Raw genomic sequence first — 13,741 nt, forward strand, 5'->3', positions numbered from 1 at the left:
AACCCCCATATCCCGCAGTAAACCCCATATCCCGTAGTAAGCCCCATATACCCCAGTAAGTCCAATATCCCGCAGTAAGCCCCATATCCCGCAGTAAGCCCCATATCCCGTAGTAAGCCCCATATCCCGTAGTAAGCCCCATATCCCGCAGTAAGCCCCATATCCCGTAGTAAGCCCAATATCCCGCAGTAAGCCCCACATCCAACTGTAAGTCCCACAATTAATGAACAGTAAGGCATAGAATCTGGGTTAAGTGCCTGGAGCTTTGCAGTTACCACACGCAGTAAGCCTGTGGTAAACCCAGATAGTGCACTTAGGGGTATATTCAATAAGTGTCGGATCCTTTCCGACAAGCATTGTCGGAAAGGATACAACAATGCACTATTCAATAAGCTGCCAAATCCGTCTGTCAGATTTGAGCCGGGTAGTGGTGGTTCCCCCCAGGTGACACCCCTCCCCTCGCCACAGGAACCAGTTACGGGAGTTTCCTGCAGTGCGGCGCCCGCGCTGCCTGTGTGCAGCGGGGGGTAGGCGCTGGCCTTGCAGCATGTCTGTATACAAGGCAGCAGCCAATGACGGGTACAGGTGGGAGCGGTGTCACCAAGCCGGGTCCCAGGATGAAGAGAGAGATCATCAGCACGGCAGGGTGGATTGAGGAGGCGGCTGCAATGTCAATCCGACTTTTTTAAGAGTCGGATTGACATTGTTGGAAACGGGCTAAATCCTGTCTGGTTTGGCCCCGCTTCCAACAATACACCCGGATCGACAGCTGAAGCAGCCGATCCGTGTGCATTCCGGCAGCTTCCCGAAAAGTCAGGAATTCCCGACTTGTCAGAAACAAATGGCCCGCTAATGAATAGGTCGGAACCCCTTCCAACCTTAATCTGTTGGAAGCTGACTACTTTCCGAAAAGACGGCAGCTTCCGACAGCTATTGAATACACCACTTAACGTGGATTTCTGTTCGCACCTTCCTGAGGTAAGTCCAGCAGCTAATTGAATATGCCTCTATTTCTGGTAGTATACATACATAGGTACAGTTACTAGATATGATAGAGAAGTATGTGGTTTTTTTTTCAATAAAATTACATTACAGAGCCTGCGACTACAGTACCAGCTGAGGCAACTTTTAACAGAAATAAATAAGAGACAGGAGGGGTAACAATAGGGGAAGATGTGAGAGATCTATCTATCTCTATGGGCAGTATGTACCAACCTCTTGCGGTACATCCCGCCATACATTGCTGCAACACTAACCTCATATGTACTAACATATGCGATTAGTACTCCAAAGGGCAGCTCTCTCAATAATAGCTGCCCTTTAAGATGCGCTCCGGTCCCTGCACTTCCGGCTTTATGACCCGTGTGTCCATCTGTGCATGTGCAGTGACGTGGCGGCCGGGGGGGTCTGCTGGGAGGGATCTGACAGCACAGATGCGGAAAGAAGCCCATAGGCTTCTCTAGAGTAACACCAGCTATATAGCTGGTGTTACCCTCCGCATCGGAAACCCGGCAGCGGGGCTTTAGTACATATGAAAAATGCAGTAAAATCCTAAAAACTGGGTTTATACCACATTTTCCTGTTAGTACATTCTGCCCTTATCTATCTATCTATCTATCTATCTATCTATCTATCTATCTATCTATCTATCTATCTATCTATCTATCTATCTATCTATCTATCTCATAATGGGCCTCATTCAGATGTGGATGGACGTGCTGTGCATAGCACAAAGTTCCGATGGTCAGTACTTTGGGCTTGAGCCGGACCTGTAATGTGCATGTACAATACTGGTCTGTGAGGTTGGACCAAGATCAGCAGCAGACTATCAGTGATTGACAGTCTGCTGCCGTTTGGGGGCGGGGAGGAGGTGTATCGCCCTTGTATTGGGGGAGTGAGGAATTTTCTGGCCTCTTTGCTGGATCTGCAGCGGTCGGCTTGCGCGACCCTATGGGTCACGCAGGCAGTTGATGGAGTGACAGATTATCTGATGCTGTGTCCTAGAACGCGGTTCAGATCAGTAATGCAGCAGGAGGCATGACAGTATGGTATCGGGATCCTGGTGCGTGGGTGTCCCGGCAGTCAGAATACCGACAGCGGCATCCCGATGCTCAGGATCCCGACATCTACTAGACTATGCTGCTCCTAATCCCTAACCTCCCTAACCCTCCTCACCCGCAGCATAACCCTAACATCTCCATCTATGACCACCAGCCTCTAGTAGTACGATGATCACTACCTCAATACTTACATCTTAGCTGTACTATGTCTTGAGAATGTGTGGTGCTCTGTTATCTGTACTCTATTTCTGTTATTTATTTACTGTAATGCTATGTTTTGTCCCCTGTACTGTCCTTTGTACGGCGCTGCGAAACACATGTGGCGCCTTATAAATAAAATGTAATAATAATAATAATAACCCCCCTACCCCCCTCCACAGCCTATCCCTTCCCGGTGGTGCGTAACCCTAGCCCCCCTCCCCGCAGCTTAAACCTAACCCTCCCTCCCCCTCAGCCTAACCCTAATCCACTGAGGGGGTGCCTAAACCTAACCCTCCCTCCCCCGCAACCTATCCCTAGTTCTATACCACCCACTGCAGCCTAACCGTGTCCCACACCCCCTTCCCCTCCCCGCAGCCTAAACTTAACCTCCCCCTTTCCCGCAGCGTACCTCTCTGCAGTGGTATTCCAAGTGCCAGGATTCTGGCGTCATTATTCCGACTGCCGTGATCCCAAACGCAGGAACTGTGGCCGGATCCCAGTGTGACACCTCCTGCTGCATTACCATATTAGAGCTACATTCATGTAAGCTTCAGCAATATCACCTCCAACCACATCTAAACCAGGCCTAATACTTTACAGTATGAGTGCATGTCTGCAATGTCTATATCCTTGTACCCCTTACCATAGATGTAGATAGCACAAGTTGCATCCGCTTGTTTTGTTTAAAAACAAACAAACAATTTTTCTTTTTCATCCACTAGGGGTCACTGGAGTACTCTTGGGATATGGACGGGCGGAGCCGAACAAAGGCACTGAATATTCAAATTTAGGACCCTCCCACCCCTCCATATCCCCGAGTACCTCAGTGTACTGTCTCAGTGTTTTTTCGGTGCTCACAGCACGAACATCGGCTTGTGGTATAGCCACACTTGGATTTTTATTTTTAAATTTTATTTTTAATTTTTATTTTTACAACTTAGCACATCCCTTCCCAGTTTCTGAAAAAACATGGGTCCGGGATAGTGCCGCTGCACGGGCAGCGCATGGCGTGTCGGTCCTCACAAAGAGCACCCTCACAGCCACAGACAGCATGGCGTGTCGGTCCTCACAAAGAGCACCCTCACGGCCACAGACAGCACTGCTTCTACAAACAGCAGCCAGGACTAGAGAGCTGGACGGGCTTGCAAAAAGCCGTCGCAGCCAATAGATCACTGGAAGCTGACTGCGTCACAAGGACTACAGAGCTGACGGAGCTTACACAACGAAGCCCCGTTGCAGCCATGAGTCACACCACTGAAGCTGGACGGAGCTTATACAGAAAGTCCCGCCACAGCCAGAAGTTACAGAAAGGTAGGCTGGGGAGCGGGGCGGTCAGCGCAGGCTGCCGCCCCGCTATGTGTGGGTTAATGTGAATACAATACAGCTCCGTCCCGCCGCACAGCAGGGGGAGCTCATACCCGCCAAGACAGCCACTACCTTCTGAGGAGACAAGCCGTCCCAGTGCTCCGGCAGCCGCCAACTCCGTCCTGCCGCATAGCAGGGGGAGATCAGACGACGCTAAACAGCCGCTATGTATCACACAGACGGGGACATCAAGCCGCCCGTCCCAGCGCTCCGGTCGCCGCCAAGCTCCCTCCTGCCGCAGCAGGGGGAGTTCATACGAAGCAGCTGCTCCGTCTGACATCAGGCCGCCCGTCCCAGCGCTCCGGTAGCCGCCAGTCCGTCCTGCCGCACACTGGGCTCCGTACGGCTGCACAGCAGGTAAGCCATACTTAGTACCAGTATGACCGCCGCTCCGTCACGGCCTGCAAATGCCAGGGCAGGCTTCCAACACGGCCGCCCAGCTACGTCCGGCCGCCCATCAGTCTCACTACAGAGACGATCACAAGTGCAGGCTTCCCGCAGATGATCATAGGGGGGGGAAGAGGCACGGTGGAAGCTGGCGAATATATGACCAGCTGGGTATATATATATTTATATATATATCTATCACAGATATAAGCTTGTTACCGATACTGACAGTAATAATTGAACTATATTACTGGCTGTGATTTTCAGAGTTTAACCTATATTAATGGCTGCTATTAACAAAGCTAGGGAGCCTATATTAATATATTAATATTAATGTCTGATGTGATCATGGCCTATCAGCTTATATATATATTTATTCATAGAACAGTTGTAACCGTCCTGTGGTTATACTGTATAATAACCTATACGGAAAGGTCAGCATGGCAAACGGGCCATTTTAACCATGCTGCCTGTTGTTTTCCAGTTTGTGATTCTGGAACATTCCTGCCCTACATCTCTAAGCCACTGGAGGCGCAGGGGTGTTAGTGGGAAATTTTAATCGGCATGTAAACTGTTTTTCTACATGATTCTAGAACATTCCTGCCCTACATCTCTAAGCCACCAGAGGCGTAGGGGGGTTAGTAGGAATTTGGTTCGGGTTTCATAGGCCATGTGAACTGCTTTTCACATAAAGATTACTCTGTTTTTTTCTTCACAGCGAATAAATCTTTAGTTTTACTAAAGATTTCCGTAGAGAGAATCAACCTTGAGTTTAATATTATTATGCTGTTCACCAATACAATATATATATATGACATGATAACGTCATAAGGCGTGCAATGGCTGTCCGTGGCCTATTGGGGTGTCTGTCTGCATAGCGAGTAAGGCTCTAGTACAGACCAAAAAAAAAAAAATAACATTGGCATCGGAGTCTCGGAAGTTATTCCGCCAGCTCTAACAAAAGACAGTTTTCCAGAGGAATTCCCTTTGGGTACCACAGTGCTTATTTAACTGGTCTTATAATGTAATGCACGATTCTATGTCAAATCTCACACCGATAACCACGAGTGAGAAGGGTTCATTAGACCAGCACTCAGATAGTGCAGGGTTGTTGCGAACATACATTGCTAAATTACAGGGAGTCAATGTCTCCATTGTTCCACTTAGTAGACTTTGACCACTATTTAATCGTTTACAATATGACGCCATCCGACATTGGTAAATGCGTCTGTGTCAAACATAAAGACCCATGAAACATTTGGGTCACTAGACATTACGGTTAAAAGAAGCTACAGAGTATATCTGTAAAGCTTCTAACGACGTTTCATCGTCGCCAGTTCAGCACGACAAGGCCACAGCTTGTTGGTCCTACATTTGATATTCAGCCGTTAATCGAAACGGAATTCTTGTGCCGGCATTTAATCCCTTTAGACTTCAGTTTCAAGGCGGTGATACAAACACTCACGCCTTGTAACGACAGGTCGCTACGGTCTGCAAGCCAGTAGTTGATGACCTCTTTTCCAATTGTGGGAGCGCGTCTTTACATGTTACCTTTGCGGGGTTTCCAGACTTCAACAGGGTCATGACTGCCTCTGTCGAACGGATTGGCAGGTAGCCATTTGGTCTCTACTGGGTTTCAGCTGTCTTTATAATACAGGCAGAGTCAGGGTGGCTTATTCCCCTCTGGTTGGGGTAACCAATCCATACAGCTCCGTCGCAGTTGCAATCAACAAATCACTTACTGCAGTTTGAAAATGGATTTGCTGCGGGTAGTATTGGCATATTGGAGCCACAAAATACTGGCATTTGCAATGCGTATATACCCATTCCGGTTTGTTCATCACAGGTTTTAGCGTTTGCAATTCGCCACAACCATTAACCATTTCATGTCTACCGTTGCTTATCGCTTTGGGTATTTACCAAAAGTGATGTTGGGATGATAGCTCATCTCACATACGAACAATCGCATCTAATTCCGTCTAAACGATGTCAATGCCTAGGTAAGATGATAAATACGGTAAATCAAAGACTTTTACCTACTACACCAGCAATAACAAATGTACGTCTAGTAATTAGTGCAAAACACGCACACTAGCGGTACATTGGTGTATTCACCTATTACGAATAACGATGTGTTTTCAATTTAGTTCGCCACCCTTCACTCGCGTTTCCCACAGAGGGAAAAGGGTGCATATACTCTGGACGACAGTCGCAGAGGGTCAGGATTTGTAGTTAAAATTAGCAACAAAGGTTCTAAAACACGACAGATTGCTGTCGATAAATGTCCTAGAACTCTGGGCATTTTACAATGCAATACATAATTCGCTTTCAGTCTGACCAGGTATATACTCTGGTTTCTCTTCAGAACGAATAAATCTTTCGCCTTTTACTAAAGATTTCGGTGGAGAGGAACAACCATGAGTTTCATGTAAATTTTTGATGCATGTCCCACGCTGGCCTTAAGCAGTCAAACAAGGCAACGGCAGTTGCATACACAACAACCAGTGAGAACCAAGTAGCCGCATGGCAATGCGGCAGGTAACTCAGATCCTCAATGGCTCAGAACACCATTATGTGAAAATGTCAAGAGATCATTATGTGAGTGGACATCTGTTAGACAGAGGATCTCACCCGTCAGGATTTGGATCCTGAAAACTGGACATTAAATCTAGAGGTGTTTCATATGTGAGTCCACAGAAGGGGGTTACCCTCAAGTATACATGATGGCATCTCGCCACAATTACGAAAGTTCAGTATGTGTACAAAACAGATCACAAGGGCAGTGGCGGTGGAGTCTCTCACATTCATGTGGTCATTCAGCATCGTGTATCTGGCTCCACCATTTTCCGCTGCTCTCTCCGTTGTCAAAACGGATCATAAGACAGTTTGTCACAGTCATACTGGTGGTATCTCATGGGTTTCGGAGAAGTTTGCTTCTCGAATTTTCAAGGAATACTTGCACACGATCTTGGCCCGCTCATAATACGTCCAACCTGTTACATCAGGGAACGTTAGTTTACCCATAGTTCCCTAGGTACCTATTATCTAGGTACCGCAGCTGCGGTTGACGGGGTGAGGGTTCAGACCGCCCTCTTAAGAAATTGAGCATTACAGTATCGGTTATACTAACCATGTTACGAAATAGTAAGCCGTTTAAGGCAGCTCATTTTTACAAAATTTCGTGTGCTTACATAGGTTGTAAACCTCGGAAGTTCCAACATCATCCTTCAAGTAACCCGTATTCTGTTAAACGGGGTGGGATGGAAAACTGCGTTGATCTGCACGAAGAGTGCAGGTATCTGTGTGGTAAACTTATTTTCAAAGACGTTTGCTTCTATTTGCGTCTGTACACATCTTTCTACAAGGTGTCATCAAAGTTCACACTCTATTTATCCCACCTACAGCGCCAGGCGACTTGAAGTTGGGTTCAGATTTCTTACAGTTTCATATTGTGAACCCTTTCAACAAATGGGAATTAAGTTTCTCACTTTGGAAAACAATTTTTTCTTCTAGCCTTGGCTTCGGCAAGGGTTTGTTTTCATATTTGGGTGCCTTGTATTCCAAGCCACCGTATTTCAGTTTTCTCATGACAAAGCAGATCTTCGGACGAATCACGCTTTCGTATTCTTCACATCAATGTACCAATAGGGGTTCCTGTGTGGACAGCACATTCTAGAACTGAATGTGGTACACGCATTACGCGTTTATATATGTGCCGAACGTCAACAGTACGTGATATGAATACGTTGTTTGTTCTCTATGATACTGCCAACTGGGGTTAGCCAGTTTCTCAGCAGACATTATCGAGTTGGGTAATAATAATGACTACAAGTCAGGCTTACCTTAAGGCTAGGTTACAATCGCCTACGTCAGTAATAACTCATCCCACAGGTTCTGTGGGAATGTCAGACCCAGTGGGTCGTGGAGTGTCTAAAACGCGGCTATATAGCCTTCATGTGCACCATGTTTGTGCACGTTTACACGTTATAAATGGTGGCGCCATCAGCATCTAGCCTTGGGCTGCCTACTGTTACAAGTATCAAACAGCTCTCCCGCCCACGAGGGAAGCTTTGGTACGTCCCAAGAGTACTCCAGTGACCCCTAGTGGATGAAAAAGAAAATAGGATTTTGGTACTTACCAGGTAAATCCTTTTCTTTGAATCCATAGGGGGCACTGGACGCCCACCCAGAGCAGTTTACCTGGGTTGTTTTAAGCTCAAGAGAGCTTAGGGTAACAAGTTTTACTTGATTGATATTAAGCTCAGAGGAGCTTATGGTAACACATTTTCACCGATTGGTTCAAATTATAAAGTTCTATCGGTTATGGTGTCAACTGTTTAGTTGACAGTAAGGTTATGGGTCAACATTGTTGTTGTCCGTTATGTTATAGGTATTCTCCATTGTCAACCTCTCTATATCGTTCCTGTTCGCTCAGTAAAAAACACTGAGACAGTACACTGAGGTACTCGGGGATATGGAGGGGTGGGAGGGTCCTAAATTTGAATATTCAGTGCCTTTGTTCGGCTCCGCCCGTCCATATCCCAAGAGTACTCCAGTGCCCCCTATGGATTCAAAGAAAAGGATTTACCTGGTAAGTACCAAAATCCTATTATTTGCATCCACATGTTTGTCATGTGATTATCATTATCTTAAGCTATGTGTGTTTTTCCTTAATATTAAATTCCTTAAAAGCTTTTGAAAGAACTACCACAAATAGTGAAACTATTAGATATTTGTGCAACAAAGATAGAAGACCATAAAGATTTTATAGAGCCCATGTGTGACATTATAAAGATATGTGGGTAAGTGTCTGACAGTGGTGGCTGCTTGATCATAGTTTAATAATGGGAACCCTTTAAGCAGGGATTTGCAGTGAAAATAAATTGGCTGGTAATACCTGTACAAGGAGTAAATGTGCACGTCACCTTTTTTTTGGGGGGGGGGGCCTAATTCAGACCTGATCGCAGCAGCAAATTTGTTATCTAATGGGCAAAACCATGTGCACCGCAGTGGGGGGGGGGGGGGGGGGGGGGGGAGGGGTGGGGGGGGGGGGGGAGGGGGGGGGGGGGGCAGATGTAACATGTGCAGAGAGAGTTAGATTTGGGTGGGGTGTGTTCAAACTGAAATCTAAATTGCAGTCTACAAATAAAGCAGCCAGTATTTACCCTGCACAGAAACAATATACCCCACCCAAATCTAACTCTCTCTGCACATGTTGTATCTGCCCCCCTCCTGCAGTGCACATGGTTTTGCCCATTAGCTAAGCTAACAAATTTGCTGATGCGATCGGATCTGGTTTTGTGGACTTTACCAACTATGGAGTAAATTTACTTATGCTTCTAAAACAGAGAATTGGTGATGTTACCCATAGCAACCAATCATATGCTGTCTATCATTTTATAAAATGCAACAGAGAAATATTTAGAACATAAGGGTTAATTTACTAAAGGTTCTAAAACAGATAGTTGGTGATGTTGCCCATAGCAACCAATCAGATGCTGTCTAGCATTTCTCTGTTGCATTTTAGAAAATGATAGACAGCATATATTTAGAACATAAGGGTTAATTTACTAAAGGTTCTAAAACAGATAGTTGGTGATGTTGCCCATAGCAACCAATCAGATGCTGTCTAGCATATAAAACATACGGGGTAATTCAGACCTGATTGCTCCTCTGTGAATTTGCAGGGGTTTGCAATCAGATAGCCGCTGACCAGACAGAGTGAAAACTTGCCCCGTACAAGTCTGCGTACACCTTGCAAATATCTCTGCGAAAGCCGGTCAGCTGCAAATCCGGTCGCAACTCACTCACCATCGAATGATTTTTCTAGTCTGTGCGTAGCCCAGGACTTACTCCTACAGTGCAAAAGAATAAGGCTGATTGGGGCTGGACGTCACACACCCTCCCTGAAAACGCTTGGGAACGCCTGCGTTTTCCATGACACTCTCAGAAAACGGCCAGTTAACCACCCCCAAATGCCGGCTTCCTGTCAATCAGCCTGTGTACTCCTAGCGATAAAAAAAGTTGCTGGATTTTTCTGCAGTTTGGCTTCACGCATGCACACTACAATCCGTACGCATGCGCAGTCAATCAATAATCGTCCGCCTGGTGAATTCGCACAACAGCAATCAGGTCTGAATCGGGCCCTTCGTTGTGTTGGCTGTGGTATCTAGAATATAATTGTGGGAGACATCAAAGAACATGGTCTGTATATATGAGTAAACAACCTTTTGCTACCTGTGTGCCAGATAAAATCTAATTAACCTCATTGTGCCGATTCTACAGACCACTTATAGGCCATCAGACCCCTCCACATGCCCCTTACATGCCATCAGACCCCATATACATGTCCCTTATATGCCATCAGATCTCTTTACATGACCAGTATATGCCATCAGAACCCTCCACATGCCACTACTATACTATAAGAGCCATCCACATTATTTGTTATTATTTATTACCAGTTATTTATATAGCTCCTTGTTTGTTAAGTTTGGTTTGAATATGTGGGACCACACGTACCATAGGGAGTGAAGCTTAGTCAGTAAACTGTGTATGTTGGCATAAATGATATTACTGATGTTCCTGTTGGTATCCGGATGATAGGTCGACAGTCAATAGGTTCACCACTAATGGTCGAAATGCATTAGGTCGACGTGGACAAAAGGTCACCATTGACAAAATGTCGACATTGCAATGGTCGACACAGGAAAAGGTCGATGTGTTTTTTTAAAATTTTTAATTTCCCTATTTTCACCTTTTTCATACTTTTCCATCTATGTGGACTACGATTGGGAATAGTAGCCTGTGACGAGCGCAGTGGCAGCGGAGCAAGGCATCTTCGCTCGCCATTCAAGTGGACGTGGTGCACAAATTTTTGGTTTCCCCGCCATTTTACGGAGAAAACGTCACCAAAAAAATAAAATTTAAAAATCACATTGATCTTTTCCTGTGTCGACCTTGTTCTTGACGACCCATTGGTCCATAACCGTTCCTGCCTCATCAGCAATTTCCTGGGTTTTAAGCAGCCATATATGCTGGCAATGTTTAATTGGACAGATGTTGATGTAAGTCACCAGCCTGATTTTCCTCAATGACTTATTCTGTTGCTGTGTGAATCTCTGTACTTCCAGCCTCCCTTTCCTGAAAGAGAAGATGTCAGATGAAGCCACGTACGGAAACATTGTCGCAGAGTCATTATCTCAGTTAGGTGAGCACCGGGATTATACCTATTGCGATTGGTTCTGTATGGGAAGCCTAATCCCGGAATCTGCAGCCAGTACAAAGTGGTAATATAAATAATACCCTCTTTCGTCTATCAAAGATTTTAGTAGCACACTTTTGAGTCTACTTACCCTAACTTGGGTGGTTCAGTTATCGCCGGGAACCCCACGTTCTAATCTCCAGAGGCAGAATTTTTCCTTGCAGCCTCATTAGCCTCTACCTCTAATATAAAGGGAACCCCATTAGATTCTAATTCAGTGGGTTTCCCGCATTTACAGGTGTTTTACAGTAAGTGGAAAAGGAAAATTGAATAACTATTCCCCAAATGGCGCGATCAATTAGCTACGGGGTAAACACAGCGTTTAATTGAATTCCTCCCTTAGGGGCTGATTCTGAGTTGCACGCAAAAGTACAATCAGCAGTGTCTACTGGCGGTTGCCTATCTGCGGCTTTATGCAGCTACAAAGTCCTTCCCGTGTGTACATCCGTTGTGCCAAACGTGGCATGGAGTGAGAGGTCCGCTTTCACCATCCCTATAAACTGTTATACTAATTGGTGCACCCTTATACGCCACCATCTGTCTCACCATGGACACTTGCCCCAGCCCTTTGCAGATGCAGTTTCCCTGACTGACCGTGGCGTCCCATGCTTGCATCTGGGAATGCGGTTGCTTGCATTGACACACCCGTCACTATTTCATAACACGCCATGCCACAGACCATTTTTGCCATCCACCTCCCAGTCATCGCCCATCACTTTTCCACCACCTCTCTGATACTGTCTGTACAATGGCAACAGTTCCTTTGTGAGGACACTCCGTGTTACACATGCGCCATAGGGGGTTTCAGAAATTTTTGCACAGTTGAGAAAGGGGGACATTCTGACCCATTCGCACGCAGCGGTTCTTTGCTGTGGTGCAAACGGATCAGAAATGCGCATGCGCGGTGGACGCATTGCGCACGTTTGTCATTGCCGGGCCACGACGCCGCCAGCGAGAAAAGTGAACGCAGCGGCAATCGCAAGAAGACGGACAGATGGGAGGCGTTTCGGGGCAGATACTCACCTTTTTCCAGGCGTGGTGAGTCCAACGCAGGCAGATACAGGCGTTTGGATGGCGGATGTCTGATGTCACAGCCGGGACCTTCATCGCTGGATCCGTCGCACAGGGTAAGTAGCTGCAGGGCTAGTCTTGTTTTGCAGGAATCTTTTTTAGCATAGCAGGGCTGCACAAGCGTTCGCAGCCCTGCTATGCTAAAATACACTCCCCCATAAGCGGCGTCTAGTTGATCGCACGAGCAGCAAAAAGTTGCTACGTGCGATCGACTCGGAATGACCACCCAAAGATCACTCCAAGTAAACACTGAGTGCGACTTAGGAGTATATTTGCAGGTATATAGAAGTGGAGATGTTGCACATAGCATTCAATCAGATTCTAGCTGTTATCTTCCAGAATGTACTAGATAAATACGTAGAATCTAATTGGTTGCTATGGGCAACAGCTCCACTTCTTAAACCCTGCACTTTATTAGATATACCTCTTAGAATCAGGCCCTTAATGTGTATGTTTTGTTATTGTTTATCATTAAACCAAAATGTGAGCGATGTCTCCCCAAATAGAGCAATTGTGCGCTTGTTTTCACAAGATCTCCTGTGTAGCTTGAAGCCCGGTAGCCGCAGAAGTCACGTAGAGTGACTGTGAATGTGGCAACAACACCTGCAGCTGTTGAAATCGATAGCTGCAGGTGTCGGAAAGGTCAGTGCCGCTGATCATTCATACATTGCCCAGCACATCGGCGCGCTATCTTACAGATAGCAGCGCCAGTAATGATACGTGCGCCCCTGTCATGTAGCCCACACGGGGTAGATGTATCATCAGTTGATACCGGGTTATTTACGCACGTTATGTGCTGCAGATACTGCATCCCCAGATGTATTATGGCTGTGATGCGTGTACTTTGCCTGGGGCGCTATGGGCTCTAGTCTTTCTCGGCGCTGCTTTCTACAAGATAGCGTGACGATTTCGACAGCTGCAGCTGTCATTGCCCGGTACACAACACTGTTCCTGGATGTCGATTCCGACAGCCAGAGATTGTGCTTAACAAAAATAAGGACATTTTTTCTTTTTCAATAACCGCAGTTACCGCTGCGGGATTGGTAACTAGCGCATGTGCACAATCTATGCAAACACCGGTCAGTGCAGCCTAAGAGGGAGTGCACATTGGAAGACCGTTACTGTAACACTCTGCCTCTTTGGCAAAGTAGCCGTTTATACATCCTGCTGTTGCAGGGACCTGCTTCGCCCTGCTGAATGGATGAAGCAGGCCCTGCCAAATAACGGCAGAATGAGTAATGAGTTTATATCTATACCACCGCCACATTAATACATGGGGGAGAAGCTGTATCAGCGCACGTGCGCTGATACCACTTCCCCCCATAACACACAATCATACATCTACCCCAGGGTTTGCAATGCAGACTAGACCTCGTGGTATATTTACTAAGTG

At 46.3% G+C, this 13,741-nt stretch overlaps 1 protein-coding gene, 1 non-coding gene and 1 pseudogene across 5 annotated transcripts in view; all 3 read left to right on the plus strand.

The window, feature by feature from the left end:
• Nucleotides 1-13,741, plus strand: part of CFAP69 (cilia and flagella associated protein 69) — a 225,618-nt gene that overhangs the window by 74,672 nt on the left and 137,205 nt on the right. For 3 of the 4 annotated variants that reach the window (XM_063921509.1, XM_063921510.1, XM_063921508.1), the window contains exons 4-5: nt 8,706-8,815; nt 11,147-11,223. In XM_063921509.1, the coding sequence (XP_063777579.1) occupies nt 8,706-8,815; nt 11,147-11,223 (187 nt within the window). The remainder of the gene's footprint in view (nt 1-8,705; nt 8,816-11,146; nt 11,224-13,741) is intronic. The other variant, XM_063921511.1, reaches the window with a different exon arrangement.
• Nucleotides 4,709-4,817, plus strand: LOC134931330 (U5 spliceosomal RNA; annotated as a pseudogene).
• LOC134931255 (U5 spliceosomal RNA) lies at nt 6,359-6,475 on the plus strand. Its single transcript, XR_010179054.1, has one exon. It is a non-coding gene; the product is annotated as a U5 spliceosomal RNA (small nuclear RNA).

This window comes from Pseudophryne corroboree, chromosome 5 (genome assembly GCF_028390025.1).
Source record: "Pseudophryne corroboree isolate aPseCor3 chromosome 5, aPseCor3.hap2, whole genome shotgun sequence".
Lineage (NCBI taxonomy): Eukaryota > Metazoa > Chordata > Amphibia > Anura > Myobatrachidae > Pseudophryne > Pseudophryne corroboree.